Source organism: Leucopleurus acutus, assembly GCF_964270905.1.
Source record: "Leucopleurus acutus genome assembly, chromosome: 18".
Lineage (NCBI taxonomy): Eukaryota > Metazoa > Chordata > Mammalia > Artiodactyla > Delphinidae > Leucopleurus > Leucopleurus acutus.
Genome location: NC_139160.1, coordinates 20,663,688 through 20,683,511, shown reverse-complemented (window position 1 = coordinate 20,683,511; position 19,824 = coordinate 20,663,688). Strand labels below are relative to the sequence as shown.

Below are 19,824 nucleotides of genomic sequence, written 5' to 3'. Positions count from 1 at the left end.
TGCAGGCGAAACTGGGTGCACGGTATAGAGAAACTCTCTGTAATATCTTTGCAACCTTTCTGTAAATCTAAAAATATTTCAAATAAAATTTTATTTAAAAAATAAAACAAAATCATGTACTGAGAACTCCAGAAGCACAAAAGTTTATGATAATTTCTGCTTGTCATTATGAGCAAAGGCTTCATGGAAGAGGTAACTGGGTAAGTAAGCAGTGTAATGGCAGACTGGCAGGAGACAAAAGGGCATTGTTGGGGAAACGGCAAGCTGTTTATTTTTGCCAAGTGTAGGATTTAGGTATTTAGGGCAAGAGAAGAATGGTAGCCAAACAGCAGTGAGTTTGGAAACTTATGTTAGTTCTCCCCTAGAGAAGTTTTCCAATGCACGCTGAGAAATTTGGCCTTTATCTAGCAGGCAATTAGGAGTTAGAAAGTGACATCATTTGACTTGTGATTTACAAGAATAATTTTGATGCCAGGGTGGAGGATGGTTTATTTTGGAAAGCCTGATGAAAAGATTCTAAACTCTGGAAATGAGCCTATGGAGACTTGATTATCAAAAAAGAGAAGGAGGAGCTCCCAGAAACAATAGATTCAGAGATTTGGTGCCAATCACTGGTACAGTTAAGCGTAAACTATTCAACTAGTGATAAATGACATATGTCCAAGGATATGTATCACAAGATGATTTACAGTAAGAATAACTGGGAACCAATGAGCGCTTATCAGTAACAGAATTGTTGAATGTTGGTGATGTCTCCACATTCTAGAATGTTTTGTAGCCATTATAAAGAAAGAGTTAGTTAAAATAGTTAACTTGGGGGAGATTTACGTGATGCATTAAGAGAAAGAAGCAAGAAGTGAGTGGAGAATTGTAAGAAATATTATCCCATTTTTGTAAAAAAATAAGTTAGAAAGAAAAAGGAAACTTATAAGTGTTAAAAGCAGGAGAAAACAGCTTCATCCATGAGAGAGCAGACAGCAGAAGCAAGAAGAACTACAATCCTGCAGCCTGTGGAACAAAAACCACATTCACAGAGAGATAGACAAGATGAAAAGGCAGAGGGCTATGGACCAGAGGGAGGAACAAGATAAAACTCCAGAAAAACAACTAAATGAAGTGGAGATAGGCAACCTTCCAGAAAAAGAATTCAGAATAATGATAGTGAAGATGATCCAGGACCTCGGAAAAAGAATGGAGGCAAAGATCCAGAAGATGCAAGAAATGTTTAACAAAGACCTAGAAGAATTAAAGAACAAACAAACAGAGATGAACAATACAATAACTGAAACGAAAAATACACTAGAAGGAATCAATAGCAGAATAACTGAGGAAGAAGAACAGATAAGTGACCTGGAGGACAGAGTGGTGGAATTCACTGCTGCGGAACAGAATAAAGAAAAAAGAATGAAAAGAAATGAAGACAGCCTAAGAGACCTCTGGGACAACATTAAATGCAACAACATTCACATTATAGGGGCCCCAGAAGGAGAAGAGAGAGAGAAAGGACCCGAGAAAACATTTGAAGAGATTATAGTTGAAAACTTCCCTAATATGGGAACGGAAATAACCACCCAAGTCCAGGAAGCACAGAGAGTCCCATACAGGATAAACCCAAGGAGAAACACACTGAGACACATAGTAATCAAATTGGCAAAAACTAAAGACAAAGAAAAATTATTGAAAGCAGCAAGGGAAATACGACAAATAACATACAAGGGAACTCCCATAAGGATAACAGCTGATTTCTCAGCAGAAACTCTATAAGCCAGAAGGGAGTGGCATGATATACTTAACGTGATGAAAGGGAAGAACTTACAACCAAGATTACTCGACCCAGCAAGGATCTCACTCAGATTCGATGGAGAAATCAAAAGCTTTACAGACAAGCAAAAGCTAAGAGAATTCAGCACCACCAAACCAGCTCTACAACAAATGCTAAAGGAACTTCTCTAAGTGGGAAACACAAGAGAAGATAAGGACGTACAAAAACAAACCCAAAACAATTAAGAAAATGGTAATAGGAACATACATATCGATAATTACCTTAAACGTGAATGGATTAAATGCTCCAACCAAAAGACACAGGCTTGTTGAATGGATACAAAAACAAGACCCATCTATATGCTGTCTACAAGAGACCCACTTCAGACCTAGGGACATATTCACACTGAAAGTGAGGGGATGGAAAAAGATATTCCATGCAAATGGAAATCAAAAGAAAGCTGGAGTAGCAATAATCATATCAGATAAAATAGACTTTAAAATAAAGAATGTTACAAGAGACAAGGAAGGACACTAATGATCAAGGGATCAATCCAAGAAGAATATATAACAATTGTAAATATATATGTACCCAACATAGGAGCACCTCAGTACATAAGGCAACTGCTGACAGCTATAAAAGAGGAAATCGATGGTAACACAATAATAGTAGGGGTCTTTAACACCCCACTTACACCAGTGGACAGATCATCCAAACAGAAAATAAACAAGGAAACACAAGCTTTAAATGACACAATAGACCAGATAGATTTCATTGTTATTTATAGGACATTCCATCCCAAAACAGAAGATTACAATTTCTTCTCAAGTGCACATGGAATATTCTCCAGGATAGATCACATCTTCGGTCACAAATCAAGCCTCAGAAAATTCAAGAAAATTGAAATTGTATTAAGCATCTTTTCTGACCACAACACTACGAGGTTAGAAATCAATTACAGGAAAAACTGTATAAAACACAAATACATGGAGGCTAAACAGTGTGCTACTAAATAACCAAGAGATCACTGAAGAAATCAAAGAAGAAGTTTAAAAATACACAGAAACAAATGACAATGAAAACACGATGATCCAAAACCTATGGGACACAGCAAAAGCAGTTCTAAGAGGGAAGTTTATAGCAATTCAATCTCACCTCAAGAAACAAGAAAAATCTCAAATAAACAATCTACCCTACACTTAAAACAACTAGAGAAAGAAGAACAAAGAAAACCCAAAGTCAGTAAAAGGAAAGAAATCATAAAGATCACAGCAGAGGCTTCCCTGGTGGTGCAGTGGTTGAGAGTCCGCCTGCCGATGCAGGGGACACGGGTTCGTGCCCCAGTCTGGGAAGATCCCACATGCCGCTGAGCGGCTGGGCCCATGAGCCATGGCCGCTGAGCGTGCGCGTCCGGAGCCTGTTGCTCCGCAACGGGAGAGGCCACAACAGTGAGAGGCCCGCGTACCGAAAAAAAAAAGATCAGAGCAGAAATAAATGAAATAGAAACATAGAAAACAATAGCAAAGATCAATAAAACTAAAAACTGCTTCTTTGAGAAGATAAACAAAATTGATAAACCCTTAGCCAGACTCATGAAGGAAAAAAGGGAGAGGATGTAACTCAATAAAATTAGAAATGAAAAATGAGAAATCACAACTGACACTGCAGAAATACAAAGGATTATAAGAGACTACTACAAACAACTATATGCCAATAAAATGGACAACCGTGAAGAAATGGACAAATTCTTGGAAAGGTACTATTTTCCAAGACTGAACCAGGAAGAATTAGAAAATATAAACAGACCTAACATAAGTAACAAAACTGAAACCATAATTAAAAATTTTCCAACAAACAAAAGTCCAGGCCCAGATGGCTTCACAGGCAAATTCTATCAAACATTTAGAGAAGAGCTAACACCGATCGCTCTCAAATTCTTCCAGAAAATTGCTGAGGGAGAAACACTCCAAAATTCATTCTATGAAGCCACCATCACCCTGATACCAAAACCAGAAAAAGATATCACAAAAAAAGAAAATTATAGACCAATATCACTGATGAACAGAGACGCAAAACTCCTGAACAAAGTACTAGCAAACAGAATCCAACAACACATTAAAAGGATTATACACCATGATCAAGTGGGATTTATCCCAGATATGCAAGGATTCTTCAATATACGCAATATACGCAAATCAATGCACACTAACATATTAAGGAGTAAAAACCATATGATCATCTCAATAGATGCAGAAAAAGCTTTTGAGAAAACTCAACACCCACTTATGATAAAAACTCTCCAGAAAATGGGCATAGAGGGAACCTCCCTCAACATAATAAGGCCATATATGTCAAACCCACAGCAAGCATCATACTCAATGGTGAAAAACTGAAAGCATTTCCACTAGGATCAGGAACAAGACAAGGATGTCCACTGTCACCCCTCTTGTTCAACATAGTTTTGGAAGTCCTAGCCACAGCCACAAAGGAGGCAAGAACATACAATGGAGAAAGGACAGCCTCTTCAATAAGTGGTGCTGGGAAAACTGGACAGCTACATGTAAAAGAATGAAATTAGAACACTACCTAACACCATACACAAAAGTAAACTCCAAAGGGATTAAATAAAGCCTTAAATGTAAGACCAGACAGTATAAAACTTTAGAGGAAAACATAGGAATAACACTCTTTGACATAAACGGCAGCAAGATCTTTTTTGACCCACCTGCTAGAGTAACAGAAATAAAAGCAAAAATAAACAACTGGGACTTAATTAAATCTAAAACCTTTTGTACAGCAAAGGAAACAAAACAAAAAGACAGCCCTCAGAATGGGAGAAAGTATTTGCAAATGAAACAACAGGCAAAGGATTAATCTCCAAAATATACAAACAGCTCATGGAGCTCAATATCAAATAAACAAACAACCCAGTTAAAAAATGGGCAGAAGACCTAAATAGACATTTCAGCAAGGAAGACATACAGATGGCCAAGAGGCACATGAAAAGATGCTCAACATCACTAATTATTACAGAAATGTAAATCAAAACTACAATGAGGTATCACCTACACCAGTCAGAATGGCCATTATCAAAAAAGCTAGAAACAATAAATGCTGGAAAGGGTGTGGTGAAAAGGGAACCCTCCTGCACTGTTGGTGGGAATGTAAATTGATACAACCACTATGGAAAACAGTATGGAGGTTCCTTAAAAACCTAAAAATAGAACTACCATATGACCCAGCAATCCCACTACTGGGCATATACCCTGAGAAAACCATAATTCAAAAAGAGACATGTGCCACAATGTTCATTGCAGCACTATTTACAATAGCCAGGACATGGAAGCAACCTAAGTGTCCATCAACAGATGAATGGATAAAGAAGATGTGGCACATATATACAGTGGAATATTACTCAGCCATAAAAAGAAACGAAATTGAGTTATTTGTAGTCAGGTGGATGGACCTAGAGTCTGTCATACAGAGGGAAGTAAGTCAGAAAGAGAAAAACAAACACCATATGCTAACGCATATATATGGAATCTAAAAAGAAAAAAATGGTACTGATAAACCTAGTGGCAGGGCATAGAGGTAGGCATAGAGAATGGACTTGATGACATGGGGTGGGAGGGCAAAGCTGGCGCGCGATGAGAGTAGCATCGACATATATACACTACCGAATGTAAAATAGTTGGCTGGTGGGAAGCAGCAGCACAGCACAGGGAGATGGGCTCGGTACTTTGCGATGACCTAGAGGGGTGGGATAGGGAGGATGGGAGGGAGGCTCAAGAGGGAGGGGATATGGGGACATGTGTATGCATATGGCTGATTCACTTTGTTGTGCAACATAAACTAACACGGTATTGTGAAGCAATTATACTCCAATAAAGATCTATTTAAAAAAAAAGGATAATCAACAAGGACCTGCTGCATAGCACAGGGAGCTCTGCTCAATATTATGTACCAACCTAAATGGGAAAAGAATTTGAAAAAGAATAGATGTGTGTATATGTATAACTGAATCACTTTGCTGTACACCTGAAACTAACACAGCATTGCTAATCAATTATACTCCAATATAAAATAAAAAGTTAAAAAAAAATAGAGGCTGAATTTCAATTTCGCATAAAGGAAATTTTGTGTTGACTAGAAGATAAGATGCTTGGGCGTTTTTCATATGTATTAGAAGACAAGAAAGTAACAAAGTTAGTCAACAGAAGGGGAAAGAAAATGTAAAGGTAAAAAATGCGTTATCTAAATGGGTCTCTTTCTTAAGAAGAAAAAAATTAAGGAAATATAAAAAATAAATTAGGAAATGTGGAGGAGTAAAATTATGGGGATATAAATTTACCATAAAATATATTAATATGTCCAAGTTCAAACTGTGGTGAGCTGGACTCTTCCTATCTCAAGTTTGACAAAAGTGCCAACACAACATAATCAAATAATGAGATGGGGGTCAGTCAGAGGCTATGAAACCCAGGCATAGAAACTGGTTTTAACCACACAGGCTAGTTGGGTTTTATCAACAGGACGCTGCAAAGGCCCACAACGAAACCAGACTGAACCAGCGAGATCCTCGATGGAGGGCAAAATAGGCTAAAGGTCACCGCTTTCCTGAACTTGATTTATCTCTGTGTTTGTTTCAAAAGTACCTGGTGTTCGGCAGAGATGTTTTGCAGCTGTACTTTGAGAGATACACAACGGTCAACCGCCCCGAACCGGCTCTGACTTGACCACAGGAACACACCTACGTAGATGAAATCTGGAGGTGTCAGAGAATGCGCTTTGCTTCATCACCATGCTTATATCTCCGCCCTAAGAGGGCATTTGTACTCTGCTGGCACAGTTTGTGCCGTGCGCAAAGGAGCATGGAAGACTGCGCATGCCTGGCTGCCCCTGGAAGTCTCCGCCCCCTTCCTCGAGCCCAGATGACCTCTCGGCCTCCTAATCCTTAAAGTTCCCTTACTGCCCTCCCTTCTGGGAGAAGGTGCCTTTAGAGCTCGAGCTCCCCTTCTCCATTCTCTGGCCATTGAGTAAAAGCCTGTCTTGTTTGCACCAAACAGTTTCATCATTGGCAGCACAAACCTGAGCCGGAAAGAGCTCCCTGACCCAGCCAGGGGGGCTTCGGTTCAGCCGGGGCCCCAAGAGGGGGGGCCTCACATCTCATTCGGTAACAAGATCACCTTATGTAGGGCTTACCATTTTTTCAAATCAGTTTCCTGGCTCCGTGCCCCCTTAAGTCAGAGAGAGGATGTGAAAAGTGGTCAGAGGGGAGACAGGGGGAGAATTTGTGAGTATATTTCTTTGCATCTAATTGTTGCGATTCTGTGAAGCCCCACTCTCCCAAAGGGGATGAAGTTTGGGGATGTTACTTCCTTCAACTCAGCCTAGTGGGGGGGGATGGGTGAGTCTAAGCATGTTCCCTCAAGTTTAACTGACACAAGCACCGGTGCCTGACTTGCTTCTGAGAAAGCTAAACCTGCATGGGCTGGCCTCCAGTTGACTAGATTAGCCATGAATATCAGAAGAAAAGGCACTTCATGTTATGTATTCGTTATGGCTTAGATGCCGTCCAATAGCGCCACCTAAAGGAGTGGAGAGCTCACAGCAGCAAGAACCTTGAGGTGAAGGCAAAATTCTTAGAATGAAAGATGGAGTCACAAGTGGCTACCTAGAAACAGCTGCCTCTATCCTGGTCTAAAGAATTTCCCAGCAAGGGAATCTCAGAAATCTCTAAGAACTTAAAACCCAAGAAAAGGACTAATGAGAAAAGGAGTCAGGTGTGTGTGTGTGTGTGTGTGTGTGTGTGTGTGGAGAGGGGTGAGGAGTTGTTTTCCTACAGAGATTGAGATATTTGAATAATGCCTTGGTTGGAGTAGACATTCTAGTTTCTGAATTGAGGTTTGCATTTCAACATGACCCAAGGACTACCAATTACTTAAGAGTGGGCTAAAAAGCCATAGAATTTTCTAACTTTCCATGCAAGGGCGGGGAAAGATTACTCTGACACATAGAATATATTGGGACAATGGGAGATGAAAAATAAAGGTGTGGGGTTTTTTTGTTTGTTTTAATTTTTATTGGAGTAAAGTTGATTTACAATGTTGTGTTAGTTTCAGGTTTACAGCAAAGTGAATCAGTTATATATATCCACTCTTTTTTATATTCTTTTTCCATATAGGTCATTACAGAGTATTGAGTAGACTTCCTTGTGCTATACAGTAGGTCCTTATTAGTTATCTATTTTATATATAGTAGTGTGTATATGTCAATCCCAATTTATCCCTCCCCGCTTCCCCCCCACCTTAAGTTTGCTTTCTATATCTGTATCTATTTCTGTTTTGTAAAGATGTGTTTTGATGATGACTCTGAAGGGATACAGTTACAGATGTAACCAATAACCATTTAGGAAAAAAAAAGGCTTGCACCAAAAATAAAGTTAAAAATACAAGCACAGTGAGATAACAGGTCACTTTACACAAAAAGTAAAATGAGGCTCAAGGAGGGCTCAAATTGTTCAAGACTGCATGACTCGTAAGTAGCAGACCTGAGGTTTCAACTCAACTCTCCAGCTCCTGAGCTTTTAATACCTAGGCAACATTTCCTCTGCTGCTTCCCCTCTAAGAATATGATTATGGTCCTCAAGGTCTGTTCCCTGCTGTGGTTTACAGGGATGAGTCACACTCGCCATAGCTCTGAAAGATGATTTTTGAATTTAAAAAGCTGGTGAGATGGCTCTGAACAATGGAATATAGCCCAAGGCTGCAGTTTTGTTTTATGCATTACAGCATTTTAAAGCCACTAGTGCCCTGTTCTCTAAGATGAAAGTAATATATCAGTAGGAGCTAAGTCAAAGAGAACAAGCTGGTCTCCAGGTGGCAGACAGTATATGGAGTCAACAAAAGGAGCTCTTCCTGTGGTCTATTAATAATTCAAAAGCCTCCTCCACTCTCCTCCAACTCCTTTTCCTTCTTTTCATCCTATTTCATCTTCTTTCCAAATAAATAGCCTCAGCTGACTGGCCACACTTAGGTAATCAGAGCACAATACAATTAATGACTGTTTACAAGATTCTTGCTAGTATTTTTTTTACCCTTTATAGTGTTTGGCCTTTAAAATCAAGTGAACATGGAGACTTTTTTTTTTTTTTTTTGGCTGTCTTTCTCTTTGACATATGGTATTTATGCCTTTAAAACTTTTTTTGTTTTCATTCCAGAACCTTTTACTGATGAGATTTATCAAAATGCAACTGCAGATCCGCCATTGATTGTCTGAACACAAAGTGCTATTAGGAGAATGATCATGACAAGAAAACAATAACAAAGAGCAGATTTAAAAAAAGCCAGACCCTTAGCTCTTTTTAGGAGGGGTTATATTTTTTACCCCCAGAAATAATTCATCAAAGTCTGTCGCCCTGAATAAAATTAGAGTTTTCTTTTAGCTTTGGTAATAGGCAAGTCATGGAAAAGCAATGCTCAGAAACATTTGGTAAAAAAAGTATATATATATATATATATATATATATATATATATATATATATTTTTTTTTTTATTCACAGAAAGAGAGTTTGCAATTTTATTTCTAGTGGAGGAATGGGACCCAGGAATCAGATATGCATCTGCCCACAGAGCTGCAGTTCCCCTTCCCCAGTACATGGGGACCATTACGATAGGTACGAAGTATTAAATATTTTCAACATGATACTATTTGATTAAAATATAGTCATAGTCTCACCCCTCTCTTCAAGCATAGGTATCAGTCAGACTTCAAAGCATATGCTGAAGCAAAAAATAGTAAGAAGAGCCATGCGTGAGGGAAGTTTTCTCATTCATTTCTTACTATTTTCTTTCTGTGTATTTCCTTTATTTGCCTAACGTGTAGTTCCACTGAACTGTTATAAGCTTATTCGTTTTGCAGCAACATGGTCAAGCTTTGGTATATCTTGCTAGTGGTTGTCTTATCAAGGAGTTTAGTTTACTATATGATGCAGGTGGTGGTCTGTAGGTGAGCCTGCTAACCTCTGACACAGCCAGCTGTTATGATGCTCGTGCCAGGCTGCCGCTGAGGCCACCTTTAGACCTGCCGTAGTGAGGACCTTGAGACCGGACTTGCAGCCCCGGCCTCTCTTCCGGGCTACCTTCCAGACTGCCTGTCTCTGTCAATTCACTGTGACTAAATCTGACCTCCCTTCAAATTGGCTCTCTTCCTAATTTCTCTAATTTTTAGAGGCAATGCTGTGCAGTGAAAAGAGTAGAAATGAGGTGAAAATGGGGTTGAATACAAACTCAACATTTGTTGTTTGATTGGGAGCCAGTGTTCTTCTCCCTGAGGCTTATTTTCCTCCTCTGTAAAGTGTCAGTAAAAAAGACTGGAGGATTGTGGGCACTTAACAGGTTAACATTTCTAAGTGCCTATTCCAGTGCCTGGGACAACACAGGTGCTGAATAATCTCTCACTTCCTCCCCTTTCCCTCTCTGGCAACGACACTGCCATTGCCTACAGTGTCCAGGTTGAACATGTTGAGAGCAGTTTTTCTCCTTCCCTCTCCTTTACCCTTAATTAAAGCCAACTGCCAAGTAATTGGATATTAGAACTAGCAAGAACCTTAGAAATCATAGCCTTCTGATTTATTGACAATACATAGACACATAAGTCACCAATTCTCCTAGCAATTTGTCTCCCGTGTCAATTTCAGTAACAACCATTTGGTCATGAAATTTGTTACTTGATACTTGGCGATTATATTCAACAAAAAAGAATCAACCAACTCTTCTTAGTTTAGTAATGATGGGCAAACACAGCTTCCAACTCACAAGTCAAACTTTTTTTTGTGGCCGCGCTGTGCAGCTTGTGGGATCTTAGTTCCCCAACTGGGGATTGAACTCGGGCCCTCAGCAGTGAAAGTGCCGAGTCCTAACTACTGGACCGCCAGGAAATTCCCAAACTCTGTTTTCTTAAATGCTGTCCTATGGCTCTTTTTGACTCAGTTTCTTTGGCAGAATTTTCCCTGCCCCTGGTATGTCCCTTCCCTCTTTGCCATTCACTGAGGAGAGGAATACATCTCAGAGACAACTGGAGGAGAAAAGGATCCTAGAAAAAAACAACAGGAAAAAAAAATAATTCCAAAGGAAACAATATCAATTTTGAAAAGCCTAAAAGTTGACTAATGAATTACAGTAATACATATAGCCTCAAAACTATTTACACCACGTTTTATATATGCTAGGGCATGAGTTTGTTTGTGTTCTGTCAAGTGGTTTATAGTAGAAAATCCTAAGGGATTCACTCTACCAAGCAAAATAAGAACTAGATATGTTCATGTGTGTGTTCTTTATAACATAACTATTCTTCCTTTCCTACTCCATGCTGAACACCCATACACAACCTAAACCTCCTCTCTGATACCTTTATCCTCTTCTCCCTCCCATGTTCTATGTACAAGAAAAAAGTAAATTATCCATAGTCAATGCATAGTACATGTGAAGACAAGAAAAACACAAATCATGTGAAGTGTTAAGGTGTAAATAATTACATATTTTAAAAAATCAAGAGTCTATTTCTTTAATTTTCATAGCTACTGAATATACATGTCATCCAGAATTTTCTCAGTAATAAAACTAGAGCCAGAAAAGAAAAAAAGACCCTAGATCTAGTGAGAGCCTTATTATACTGACATCTACAATTTGGAAGGGCAACATGGAAAGTTTCAGAAAGAGCTGACCTTCAGACTTGAATGTTCTGCTCCCCAGTCCAACGCACTGATTGGATTCCATGAGGGGCAAACAAGTGGGGGAAACGACCCACCACCATCTAGGATTCTAGCGGGTTACCTCTGAAATGCGAAGGCATGCTGCTCACAGAACAGGATGGTGGCCACAAGGACTCCAAAGCTATAAAGCTTCATCCCCACAGCGATTCGCTATAAAACAAAACTCTCTGAAGAGAAGGGTCCAGATAGCTGATTACTTAAGAGCCTTCTTTGCACACTGGTTAAAATATAATGGCATGTTCCCTGTCGTTTCTGTGCTCATTCGACTTCGCTTCCATTCCCACCCTCAAAAAGAAAGTATGATGAGAGTTGTTATTCTCATTGTAGACTAACTAGAAAATATTTAACTCTTCAGGGAAGATGAGGCCAAGAATAAAAGGATAGTGATACAGTGGAAACGTGTCTTGTTTGTTGAACAAGACATAGAGTATTGACCCATGGATCTCAGCCCATGCTGAGTGAGGTCTCCTGTGGAGTACTAACTCATTAGGTCTTCCGTTGCTTTGCTCTTTTTCAACATTTTCAACTTAGATGAAGACATAAAAGGTGAGTTTTTCAAATTTATGGCTGAGAAGGAGAGCTTATATGGAGGATTATAGGATCTCCATCCAAAGAGAGTTTTCCTTGTCCATGTGGCATGATGCTCCACCCGTAAAAGAATAAGAATGCTATGTGTGGGGAGCTCTTCTGAGAAGTAAAAGAATCAGGTAGTTGTGAATCATGTTTATTTAAGGAAGGTCACCATAACAGCCATAACACCATAACAGTCTGAATCAAAGCCTACCGTACGTCATTCTGAAGGTAGCACCATCTAACATTTTGTCTGGTGTGAGGCCACATCTAACCTCTGTAAGTGGAAGGACCCTGGTCCCCTTCCTACATTCCCACTGGTAAGTGCATTTGAATGCCCTTGAGGTCAGGGCAGGCAAATTTGCAAAATAGATCATCCTCCCTTCAGTGGACTTCTGAGAAGGAAAGGATTGAGAGTTCAAATCTCTCTCTGGGATTCGAAGGTATTGAAACATATTTAATGGATCGAGGTGACCGCCACTGAAACGACTGGGTTGGCCAGAAAGCTTGTTCCTGTTTTTCCATTCCATAACATCTTACGGAAAAACCCGAACGAGCTTTCTGGCCAACCCAATACGTTTTATATAAGAAAGAAGGAGAAAAAAGAAGATACATGCGTTTCTGCTCATTTGTGGAGAAAGAAACACAGGCAGGATAGACCAGAAATCAATGAGATAGGTTACCTCCAGCAGGTGAGTGAAAAACAGTGGGAATAAGAACCGGGTAGAAGAGATGGGGGGAGGGACATTTCTTCGAGTAAAACTGTTTGAATACCTCTGTATTTTAGAACCGTGTTAATTTTTCACATACTCAAAACAACCAGTCAAGTAAATAAAATGAATACAAACCAAACCAAATGAATGTAATTTTGTTTCAAATAAATAACATAACCACACTGAAGTGGAGAGGGGGAAAAACTAACCAAAGTGAACTTTTTTTTTTGCGGTGCGCGGGCCTCTCACTGTTGTGGCCTCTCCCGTTGCGGAGCACAGGCTCCGGATGCGCAGGCCCAGTGGCCATGGCTCACGGGCCCAGCCGCTTCACGGCACGTGGGATCCTCCCGGACCGGGGCACGAACCCGCGTCCCCTGCATCGGCAGGCGGACTCTCAACCACTGCGCCACCAGGGAAGCCCCACAAGGCTTTTTTGATGGACAAACATTTTTGTTTCTCTTGGGTAGATATCTAGGAATGGAATTGCTAGGTCATAAAGATATTTAGTTTTATAAGCAACTCCTGTGCCTTTTTTCTAGGTTGTTGTATCATTTTATACGCCCACCAGCAATATATTAGAGTTCTAGTTGGTCCACATCCTTGTTACCTGACGCAGTCTTTTTCATTTCAGCCATTCTAGTAAGTGTATGGTGGTGTCTAACTTGGCTTTCATTTAAATTTCTGAGATGGTTAAGAATGTTGAGAACCTTTTTTGTGCTCATTGGCGATAAGCATATGTGTGTGTATGTGAGTTCCAATCGTTTGCCTGATTTTTAATCAGATGGTTTGTCTTATTACTGATTTGTAGAGGTATTTATATACTCTGGACATCTATATGACACAATAAAAGGCAAAATTACAGATACAGAAAATAGGTTAGTTGTTGCCAGGGCCTGAGGCTGGGGAGGAAGGGATTAACCTACAAAGAGGTACAGGAGAAGTTTTTGGAGTGGTGGGAAAATTCTCTGTTTTGATTGTGGAGGTATTTACACTGTGTACAGGCAAAATTCCTCAAACTGAACTCTTAAGTTGAATTTATTGCATGAAGAGAGAGAGAGAAGAACACAACAGCTTGATCAGATGGACTCCACCCTGGCTCACAGGCAAATCTCTTAGCTTCTCGGAGGTGCAGTTTCCCCTGCAGAAAAATGAGGTTAATGATAACCTACCTCTGAGGGCTGTTGTGGGAATTCAATGGGATAGCAGCTGAAAGTGACCGGCAAAACAGGTGTTTAGCCCTTCCTTGGTGGCGCAGTGGTTGAGAGTCCGCCTGCCGATGGAGGGGACACGGGTTCGTGCCCCGGGCCGGGAAGATCCCACATGCCGCGGAGCGGCTGGGCCCGTGAGCCATGGCCGCTGGGCCTGCGCGTCCGGAGCCTGTGCTCCGCAACGGGAGAGGCCACAACGGTGAGAGGCCCGGAGCCTGTGCTCCGCAACGGGAGAGGCCACAACAGTGAGAGGCCCGCGTACCAAAAAAAAAAAAAAAAAACAAAAAAAACAGGTGTTTAGTATGTCCCATTCATTAAAAAAAAAAGATAAACCAGGAAGGGAGCTGAGAGGGGCCGATGTGTTCTCTTCCCGGAGCCTTACCCAGGTCAGGTGAACCTTGGTGACAGCTGTCCTCTTCTTTGGCTGCTCCCAAAGAGTTAGGGGATGAGTCACTGCCCCAGAAGCCAGTCTGGTCCTGGTGGATCGATCTCACTGAATCATGTCCCCTAGGGACCAGCTAATTTGTACATTTGCTCTCCAGTCAATTTGGAACATTAGGTGGCAAAAATAATATGGCAAGTGTGTTTCTTCAAGAGCCGTAACCCTCTGCCTTTATTAAGACGGTGCCTAAAAGGATAACCTCCCCTGTGAATAGTGGCTGCTTTGCCTTCTCTCAATTGGAGTGGGCTGAGGATAAGGGCGACGCCACCGTGATCTGGACGGGCCGGGACTTGGATACGCAGCTCAGGCTTACTGTTAGGTAAGCGCTGAGAGAGTCAGTCAATTTCATGGCATTTTGTCATGAGTTTAGGTGCAGCTCAATTTACAAGTTTTCCTTTCAAAGTCTTTCAGCCATTAAAGCTGCATAATCTTGGGAGGTTTGGAGGACACATAATTGATAAATGTGTTTTCCTCCACACACTCTCTCTCATGTTTATTCATGCAGAGCGAAGCAGTTTTAGAATTTGCACAAAGGGTTGGCATATCCGGCCCCCTGTGTTTCTGAGGGGGGAGGAAAGATGATGCCATCTTGGGAGTCATTGAAGAGGGGGATTTGAGGCCCGAAGGCAGAGAACTCCATCTCAGGTTCTCATGCCCTCGCTTTGGCTACAAATACTGAGCCTGGGAGTTGTGGCACCAGGAAGGTTACTAGACACCCAGAGAGGCAAATGCTCGTCGGCTGGATGGTGCAATTGTGAAGAAAGCAGGGTTTGTCCTTGAAACACTTCCATCCCTTCATTCCCCGTTTCTAACCATTACTCCCTCTTATGCGTCTATCCGCTTTTTAAGATGCTGCAGCCAGGCCGCCCCTTTGAAGAGCACCCCAGGCTGTATCCCATTGGTTCTCAAACTTGACTGGTAATTAGAGTCACCTGCGCATCTTTTAAATCTCCAGCTGCCCTGGCCACACATCAGATCAATTATATCAAAACCTCAGAGGGCGGGGCATAGACACCAGCTTCTTGTAAATCTCCTGAGATGATTCCATTGTGCAGCCAGAGGTGAGAACAGCTGGGTTGCACTAGCGCTTCTCCAGGGGTGGCCTGTGAGTCCCAGAATCTCTGAGAGTATTTGTGGAAAATGCAGACTCCTGGACCCACCAGCCCTCTCAGCACTGAACCTCAAGGTGCGATCTGGAAAGTCTGTGTTTTAGCAACTTCCCCAGGTGATTCTCAAGCACACTTGAGTCTCAGAATCAGCTCTAAACCTTTCTCTAGTCCATCTGTTTCTCATGATACGGTAATTTTCCCTTTCCTTCAGCCATACTAGTCTTTCAGTTCCTCAAAGATAACCATCTTCTTCCATCCTCTGGACCTTTGCCTATTACAGCTGTTTATCTGGAAGGCACTTTGCTCTCTCTTTGCCATTAGGAAATTGGCAAAGATAAAAATGATGAAGCTATAGCCCTAGAAAATCATCGTAAAGTGCATGTTTTGGAGGAGAAAAGAGTAGGCACCGAAGGGCCACGATCCCCTCCCCCGGGACAGTTTGGTTTACTAAGTCAGCTAGCTGTCACTGGGAGTCATAGAGAGGTTGCTCCAGAGATGGTGGGAGAAAAGTCAGTAGGTTTGATGGAGGTATTGAAGGAACAAGAGAGAAGACTTAAGTGGTGTGGCACCAACTGGGTCAGATGCATGAAAGCAGCAGCCCTGGGCGGCAGGTAAGAGAAGGCGGTGCCAGGAGACACCTTACGTTACCCAGCAGGACCAGGGCCATGAAGCTTTTGGAGCCTGTGGCTGGCAGTGGGTGCCACAGGGGAGAGAGGGGCCATGGGGGAGAGGGACAGCAAAGGACAAGGCTGGGTGATGGGGGCTATACCCAGATGGAGGGCAGAGCCACTTTGGCTACCTCCAATGAACAGTGATGATGGGGAAATGTTAGTGGAGGGTTTTTTCCATCTCTCAAGTCTAGTGTTACCGGGAAAGTGTGATCTGATTTAAAGTTGGTTCAAAGGCAACTGACTATCAACTGCAGATCTTCTTTTAGGACAGCATTTCTCCAACTTTCATGTGCACATGAATTAAGTGGTGATCTTATTAAACTGCAGATTCTGATTCAGTAGGTCTGGGGTGGGGCTGAGATTCTGCATTTCTAACCAGCTTCCAAGTGCCCCTGGTCTTGGCCCCAAACTTAGAGCAAGGAGGTTTGAACATTCCGACTCTTAACAGTGGGCCCGTGGTCTGGCCCAATCCAAAAGTGCCTGCTGAATCATTTACTTTTATGTTGTATTGCACAGAGCTTTAGAATGAAATATTTGCATGCATTCTAATCCTCCAAAAATCAGACATGGTAGCTCTTTATTCACCAAAATACTTACGGAAATGGAACTCCCCACTTTGGACACGCCAGATACTATAAAAATCCCTGCCGTTTTGCCGACCTCTCTCTGAGTTGTTAAAGGTGAGACTGTGGGTGCTGACTAGCTTACCCGTGCTTTTGTGTCTGACCTAAGGTGGGTTATTAAGTATATGTAGACTTTAGACGTGAGAAAACATTTACACAATTTTCCTTTTCCTTTTTTTTTTTTTTGGTCACCTACACACAGCCACAGTTGGTAAACTCTGGCTTCTGGAAAATAGGGGGCAAGGACACCATGGAAAGAGCCGTCCTTGGCAGGCGAGAGTTTAATTCCCGGAATTTTATTAGGAAACCGTCAAAGGAACTAGATTTCACAAGAGGATCGGTCAGCACTCCTGACTCGTGCTGAGCACCAGCTCTGGTTCCTGGATCGTGAGGCCGGCAGAGACATGCCATGTCTGGCTCACTAAGACAGCACCGCCAGCATTTCATCCAAGCGCACTGGTACCCTGGGGGGTTGCGGGGGGACAGAGGGCAAAGTCGATGCTATCTCAGCAGCTGCTGAATGACAACAGGTACAGTAACTGCAGGGAAGGCGGGCCTCGGAGCCGCCCAGGGACACTGGGAGCACAGGAGAATGTCTCTCGTGCATTAAGTATCAGTCTGAGATGGGCTGGTGTAAGGTGGGCTGAGTTTCCATACTTTTTATCATCGAGACCGCAGTTGTGCTCCAAGGGACAGACTAGATTGTGTGTGTGCGTTTCGGTGGATAAAATCGCTAGATTGGCTGAGACTTGAAGAGCCCATCTAGTCCTATGCATTGTCTCAAGACAGGCTCTAATGGCCTAATTTCCAAACAAACAGGAATCCATCCCCTTCTAAAAACTCTGCAGGTAGGTCTGTTTCACAACTTTTCTCACAATGACTTCTCTCTGGCATCTCCCACAGTCAGGAAACATTTGTTCATGTCTAATACAAATCCATTTTTCAGTTACCCAGCTCTCCTTAAAAATCTAGAAAGTGCTTGGCACTGCTGGAGACATCAACACGGTGAGGCACGGTGCCTGCCCACTTCTCATTAGTCGGGGCTCAGATCTTCTGCAAAATGTTGCTAATCCTTCCTTCAGAATTACTCTTTCCCCTGAGCTCCCATACTTTACAAATTTGTTAAAGCATTTATCACATTCTGCCTTTGAGTACATTTTGCATGTGCACATTATCCCCCCACTGGATTAACATACTTTAGATGTGAAATGGAGAAGATGGGAGGGGCTCAAGGGCCCATCCCAGCTCAGGGCTCTTTGTCAAATCCTTCAAGGAAACTTCAGAGGAGGATTGATGTGTGACGCTGCAGTGTTTAATACCTTTGCTAGAGCAGCAACTTAAGTACCTGTTACATTAAAATGAACATTCTGAGCACAAGAAGTGGACATAATATTCACTGTGGCTTTATCTGCTGTAGCAAAGGACTGAAACAACCTAAATACCCATTGATAGGCCACTGGTTAAATACAGGTTGGCACGTCCATTCAACAGAATACTGTGCACCTGTTGAAAAGATTGAGGCAGGTCTATATTTGGCAACGTGGAACAGTCTCCAAGGTTTGGTGTGAAGAAAATGAGATGCAGAATGATGTGTATGGTATGCTAATATTTGCAATAAAAAGGTGTGTGTGTGTGTGTGTGTGTGTGTGTGTGTGTAACATGTGCGTAGACTATTTCTAGAAAGATACAAAAGAAATTGGTAACAGTGGTCGCTGACGAGGAGGGGAACTGAGGTTTCGGGACAGAGGTAGTGGTGGGTTGGTAAACCAGATCTCTGGGGATAAAAACCCCTATTTGTAGAGTCTGATTATTTCTATGCTGTAAATACGCCCACCATGGCCAATTTCAAGATAACAATGGTTTAACATCGGAGCCAGTTGGAGCCAATACGAGCTGGCTTCAAAGCACATCACCAGACACAGGGGTGGGAAGGTGGCCTGCTTCCCACTGTGGACCCTTTGGTACAATTTTACTTTCTGACGTCATACTTGGATGGGCTAAAATGTAACAATAAACTTTTAAATTTAGAAAAATCATCGTGTTCAGATGGCTGTATTCCTTTAGCCTTCTCGTTCTCCAAGAGTCTTAGTTTTCTTCCCTTGATAGTATTCTGCTTTCCTGTACCTGTTCAGTCTTTCTGGTCAGGACCTATCAGTGCAGTCTTATACACACAAAAACACACTTATTATTGGTAACCTCTTGATATGTAGGGCAGGCCGCTACCTCCTAAGTGTAGGAGCTGTAGGAATGTCAGGCCAGGAAAGAGCCGTCTCCAAAGAGCTGCTGCTGGTGAAGCCAGGACGCATAAGCATAAAAGCCCAGCTTCCTAGCAGCTGTGTGGGCGAGTGACACCTGTGCAGCGCAGGATGTGACCCTGCCAAACAGATGCTTTTCTGTCCCAGCAGCCCACCCGCGGGGGCCAGCTGCAGCAGAATTCCTCAGCAAACGCCTTGCCTCCCACCCCGTGCCGGCCAAAGTGAGGCCCAGACAGGCTAGAGAGGAAACCCCAGGTGCCGCCAGCCCTAAAGATTCCTCCTCGAATCATTCTAGAAACTGTTTCGCACCAATTCCCAAGTCTGGCTTTTGCTCATGACTGGGTTCAATGTGTGTCTGAGAATTTGTGTCTTAAACCTTTCATTCTGGCCTGCTTTTTGTCCAACCCCCTCCAACTTACTCTTCAGCTTTCAGCTAAAATATTTCTCTTTAGACGGCTTCCTCTGTCGTGAGCCTGTCTCACCCTGCCCGCATCAATCGCTCACCACAGCTGTCAGTGGAGTTGTTTATCCTCAGGCTTTCCTGATCAGCTGAGCGCAATGCCTGCCTCATTTACGGTGTATTCCCAAAACCGTGCGCAGTGCCTGACACATTTCAGCCCTCAGTGCGTGTTGGCTGAATGAATGAATAAGTTAGAGTACACTCTTATGAAACCTTCAGAAGACATCCAATACAGGGA

General features: G+C 42.3%; 1 protein-coding gene across 1 annotated transcript in view; it reads right to left on the bottom strand.

Annotated features, from left to right (window-relative positions):
* Positions 1–11,817, bottom strand: part of CPB2 (carboxypeptidase B2) — a 40,220-nt gene extending 28,403 nt beyond the window's left edge. Inside the window, exon 1 of the mRNA XM_082859315.1 lies at positions 11,597–11,817. Coding sequence (XP_082715441.1) covers positions 11,597–11,670 — 74 coding nt within the window. The 5' untranslated portion in view covers positions 11,671–11,817. The remainder of the gene's footprint in view (positions 1–11,596) is intronic.
* Between the last annotated feature and the right edge of the window lie 8,007 nt (positions 11,818–19,824).